The 5,579-nt window shown below is 41.0% G+C and overlaps 2 protein-coding genes across 2 annotated transcripts in view; one reads left to right on the forward strand and one right to left on the reverse strand.

Moving 5' to 3' along the window:
* Window positions 1-639: 639 nt before the first annotated feature.
* Window positions 640-5,579, reverse strand: part of SARC_01998 (hypothetical protein) — a 6,258-nt gene continuing 1,318 nt past the window's right edge. Inside the window, exons 2-6 of the mRNA XM_014304241.1 lie at window positions 4,982-5,068; window positions 4,247-4,484; window positions 3,822-3,951; window positions 3,452-3,585; window positions 640-3,230 (exon numbers count right to left, since the gene is read on the reverse strand). Coding sequence (XP_014159716.1) covers window positions 3,085-3,230; window positions 3,452-3,585; window positions 3,822-3,951; window positions 4,247-4,484; window positions 4,982-5,068 — 735 coding nt within the window. The 3' untranslated portion in view covers window positions 640-3,084. The remainder of the gene's footprint in view (window positions 3,231-3,451; window positions 3,586-3,821; window positions 3,952-4,246; window positions 4,485-4,981; window positions 5,069-5,579) is intronic.
* SARC_01999 (hypothetical protein) lies at window positions 995-2,354 on the forward strand (the record flags this gene model as incomplete). The annotated part of the gene is made up of 2 exons (XM_014304242.1): window positions 995-1,458; window positions 2,021-2,354. The coding sequence occupies 2 exons, from the start codon at window positions 995-997 to the stop codon at window positions 2,352-2,354; spliced, it is 798 nt and encodes a 265-aa protein (XP_014159717.1).

Raw genomic sequence — 5,579 nt, forward strand, 5'->3', positions numbered from 1 at the left:
ATATATCGCTACTTCGCGCCTGCGGTGCCAATATTTACCGGAATAGGAAATTTGGACAGAATATACAATATTTAGAGATTTAAATAGAGTTCTGGACTTCTGGTACGAAAATGTATTTTTTTAATTTATCAAAAATAAAAGAAGAAAATACTATAAATATAGAACAGTCAATTATCGGCCCTTGAATATTTGTTTACTAATAGACCAATAAAAATGAATGGACTAGGAGCTAAAGGCTTAGAATCTTTGAGAGAGATACTTGTTTTAAAAAAAGAGATAAAATATGTTCTATATATTTATTTTAAAACAATAGTATAATATTGTTTAAAAAAAAAAGTTTTCGGCTGTGCGCAGTTTGCCTATTTTAAAAATGTTTTTTTTTAAATGTTTATTGTTTAAGAAAAATGAACCCTGAAAAAATAAAGTGGAAAATAAATAAAAATCCCCAGAACTATATAGCCAACAAGAGTATTTCAAAATCAGAACAAAGTATAAATAAAATCGGGAATTGAGATTGCGGCGAGTCGTCGGATTCCGATATCAAATAATTGTACGGAAAAAAATAGCTGCTGGGTCGATTTGTATTTATTTATTTACGAGAATCCCTTGGTTTTCTTTCCGTTCTATTTATGACTCTATATCAGCACTTTTATATTTTACTAAAATGTATATTTCGCTAAAATGCTGCTGCTCCCCAGTGTCATGCCACTTGCGTGACGGAGTATGACAGAAGCAGACGGTTGTGTTGCGGTAACGTCGACATATGGCAGGTTTGTGAAAAGAGTCCAGCCATCTCTCGTTTTGTAGATGCTTAGTGGATAGTCTGGTAGTACCACCTTTTACAGATATCATACTAAAATAGCCTCGCGTTTTGTAATGAAGAAACTAAGCTGGTATTTCTAAACTGGTATTTCAAATATACCAGATTGAGACGACTAGGTCGAGACGAGTGTGCGGTATACATAAATTTCACAAACAAGTTGATACTTTGGAGATGTCTCTTGAGACTGGTGGCAGGCAATCAGAGAAGAAAGGTGCGTCCGAGAATTTTCGTCACGGAGATCGAAATTCTGATATACTTTCTGTCCAAAGTAGTACAACAGAATCTACAAACGTGAGGGAGCATGATTCGTCATTTCCAATATCAGCGCCAGATAGTGATTCTGATACACCTAAATCTGCCACAAGTGGTGAAACAAGTACCCGGGCATCCAGTAGCGTTGGAATAGTGTTTACGATAAAGGAGGTCTACAATACGCGGACTATGACAGGCAAGCAATGGAATCACATTTCCGACTGGTCCTTTCTACTGAATCTCATTTTGAATGGAGGGTTATTTGGGCTGATATTCTTAGTTGCCGAGAAAAACACCTCATTACCAGAAGAGAAGAATTGGACGATCTATGGCACCTTATTGGGGCTTCTGATCGCCTGCTTTGAGGTGCTCCTCACGCTGGGGTATTGCTTGTACAGGATCAAAAAAACCTTTGCCAAAGAGTCGCATGAAAGTGCATGTGTCGGTAGTCTTGTTTGCATGTGTGGGCTTCACTGTAGTACTTTATTTGTACGTTTTAGCTATACTTGACGTGTTGAATTTTAAGCGAGGCTTCGACATGCCGCTACACGCCGCTAAAGCCTTTCTGGACGCAACCCTGCTGAGCTCGCTTGTGGCGCGGCAAAAATTTCTGTGTGAAGTGTTCATAGACAGTCCATATCGAGCTTCGATTCGCAAGTGGATATATGAGATAACCTTCGTCATACTGGTTGTCACGTCAGCTTTGATGCTCATCCCATACTTGATTGTAACAAGAAATCAAAACCATGTTGCAGGGCGGTGGGCTGCGCTTTTCACCGATGGATGGTGTATAGCTTTGCTCTGTTCTCTCATGTATTACACATATCGCACTCGCAACGTAAATCTAAGCTTCAATGACGTACGAAGTAATCTGCGAGTAGGGGCGCTAGCAGTGATAGTCATAGCAACGATACATGTATGTGACTTTTACCTACTATCACCCAGTTTCAACATGATTACGTTCAAGGCTGAGATGAAGGCCTCATTTGTATTGGTACCCGCATTTCTCACCTTTGGATACATCTCTATAATGGCCATCGAATTGTTCGGACTAGTCGCACTGGTAACTGTGACTGGCCTTAAGCTGGAAGATGAATTAGACTCGCGGCAAATATTCGAGTACGACTGGTGCCGAGTGGGCGGCACTGCAACTGGACAGAATATCAGTCTCACAACTGGCTCTGGTCCTTTACCGACGACTTTCGCCATTACGGGACCACAAGCAATCTGCTACACAGCCCCGACAGATCGTCCCGTTTCAAGCAGAAGTAGAGAGTAGATTTGTCCCATATCGAGCAGTAATAGTAGAGAACGGACATCGAGCATTAGTAGTAGACAGCAGTTCTGTCCCACGTCGAGCACTAGTAGAGCAGAGATATTTCCTTCGTCGAGCATTGGTAGCGAACGGACCGACTCTTCCGCTTAAGGATTGCAGGCTTTAGTACGATTCGAAGCAGAATTGAGAATAATGCTTTTACATATACTAAGCCTCAATGACCGACAACGTGGCTAAAGGAGAGTAGATAGGGGCGTTCTCGACAGATACCAGCAATTTCATATGTACTGAATGTGCGGTTTTGCTGTACGGCGAATATTTACTCTCGTAAAGTAAATTCTGTACGCGTCGGACATCACACTACATAACCAATTTATTTGATAACCGAGACCTGAATTCAAAAATTAATAATGTAAATAAATTTAATATGCGAGACGCAATAATGCGCACTTGAAATTTATATGTCGATGACAGTTTGAAGCCGAATATCCATGGACTAAAAACTCATTTGAAGGCTGACGAAAAGCTGATTTGCTTCATAATCCCAGTATTGAATCAAAATCACTAGCATTTCTAAGTTGGGATTCGCTTTCAGTGTATTCGGTTCAATTCTCGTCGACACAGACGGAATTTATTCTCCTTTCTGTAGCTACCGACATTCGAACTAGAGCATAGGTGTTGATTGTGCCGACATCCTTCAATGGACTCTTTTTTAAATAGGTTCGTCTGGTTTCTAGTCTAAAGCAAACCCTTCTGGTACAAATTCAGCGTCAGTATAAGCCGCGATCTCGTACCTGTCCAATTCGCTTTCGGGGATTATCTCGCCTTGTGCTCTCCTGCAGAACTTGTGTATATTCAGCACAGGACTGGTTCTTAAGGCTGGGATTACAAGTAACAAATTGACCAATTAGCGAATCGCACGAAGGTTCTGATATGAATTGGCGAACGATGCACGACGATGGTATAGCAGATCCTATACTATTTCGACGGGCAGTCAGTAAATGAGTGCGTAGTTCTATGGGCTTGCGAGTGAATGAAGAACTACAAACGTAAACTGGCAGAGCACTCACATTAATGGATTCTTCGATGTAAGTGCATACCATTATTTGTGCCATCGAGCCATTGTTCCCAGTTTGGTACGATTATGCCACCATATGTGATCGGGAGGTCATTTTTGGGACAAATTTTGGTCAGGTCTTTCGGTTGGCGGAGGAACTGTATGAGATCAAGATACCTGCGCAATATCAATGACTTGTAAAGGAGTAAATTTACCATCCCAATAGAGCAGACTGCCTAGCGCCTTACTAAAATGTCGATAGACTCGGGCATTTTCCTTTTCTGTACCTCACTATCCAATATTGAACATAGTCTGATTTGGGCACTAGCACACACTAAGGACATTGCAACAGCCTGTAAAACTAAGTGCCAGCGGTAGTTTACTTGAGCCATATCTAGAGTGCACACACATACCTGGAAGGAATCAATGGCCTAATGGCCATCCACATAGTGTTCACAATAAATCCAGCGTTCAATATCACCATACGGCGGATGCGATTGGGGAAATATTTGCTCACTATCGCGCCAGCGTCTTTTAAGATACCTAAAAAAGTGAAGCGCCTCAACTGTTAACATGAGGCCATGCAAAATTTGAATCCTCACATGTTATCTTTATCTTGCATGACTATACCAGTACATCAAATCAACGAACTGGTCACCATTGTGAATGCATGCATTACTCGGGCGGCAACCACGCAAGAACAAGAATGAATTTGTACCCCGTTATGAACCGAATGTCAAAATACTAGCCATTTCCACCAAGTTGCTGATGCATTTTGGTCGAATGCGCTGAACGATCATGGAGAATATTAACCACAACAGTACTACCGTGAACATACCATCGTCCTTATTACTAAATCCGAAGCCCTTCAAATCCACAATTACAGTAACTCTGTCGCCATTATTTAGAATAGGATTGTCCATCGCCGCAATGAGTGATAAGAACAGACTCGACGTGAGTTGCATCGTTTGCTTTCGCGGGAATTGCCCCGCTCGATGCTCCTTGGCCATAACAAGTATACATTGATTTCCCTCTAGATCAGGTTGCAATAGATACACCTTGCCTGTGGCCAATTCCTGTAGTGGCAAAGCATAATTTGTTGATCGAAACAGTGCGGGGAATGAAATGTGTAGTACATGTTCACAGAGTTCTCCTGTGCAAAACAGAAGAATGCCTCTCAAATATGTGGTAAATCAATTTTACAGGTCGTCGATCGTGACAACGCAGTTTCGATGCGCGTTGACGTTGAATCACTGAGTACAAATACAATCAACTCGAAGCAAGCAATAACTCACGAATTATATAGTTGGGATGCCGGTATTCGAGAGTGATGTAGGGTGTTTCGTGCACATGCTGCAACGTAAGTACAATTACGGAGACACGTGTCGTATGTAAGAGAGTTTTTACACAATCAACCACTCAGGCCCAACTTAATCGGGTACATATGCCACGCTGACTCACTTATGTTGCCGAAGCCGACTGAGATTGTGAAGGATAAAATGAACTCATACATACATCAGACAACAAGTTGTAGCTAACTGTAGAATGCTCACAACTTCATAGGTCTACTTACATCTTTCAAGGTTTCGTACGGGAACTCTTTCGGACACTCCTTCTTTACAAATTCATGGTAGGTCTTTAATTTACCGTAGGCGTCTTCCTAATAGAAAAAGGGAATCAATTGACAATTGAAACAGACGCAACGTATATAATCGCACAATCTAGAACAAAACAAACAAGTGCATAGGGAATTATACTGGCGAAAGACATAGTCAAAAATGCAAGGTGCAGGATCAAATCATTAAACAGGATTGTGACGAGTAGTGAAATGCACACCTCATACCGCTGTTTACTTGGTACGTTTACACACAAGCTATTTCCCACAAACTAAAATGACACACCATATAGAGTACGCATATTTTTGTAAAGTTGGATTGTCTGCTCGATACGATTTAGCAAGCCTGTGTGACACACGAAGATGATTATTTCTTCAGTCCTTTATTAGCCACCAGGGTTCGGATAGCGTCCTCAATCTGCGCCACATAGGGTACCACAATAAAAAGCACCAGTACATATTTCGAGATGATACTGCGCATCACGTCGATACAAAGACTTACATCTATATCTATATCTATATATATATATATATATAATATATGTATATTATATGT

Source organism: Sphaeroforma arctica (assembly GCF_001186125.1).
Source record: "Sphaeroforma arctica JP610 unplaced genomic scaffold supercont1.86, whole genome shotgun sequence".
In the NCBI taxonomy this organism is placed as follows: Eukaryota; class Ichthyosporea; order Ichthyophonida; genus Sphaeroforma; species Sphaeroforma arctica.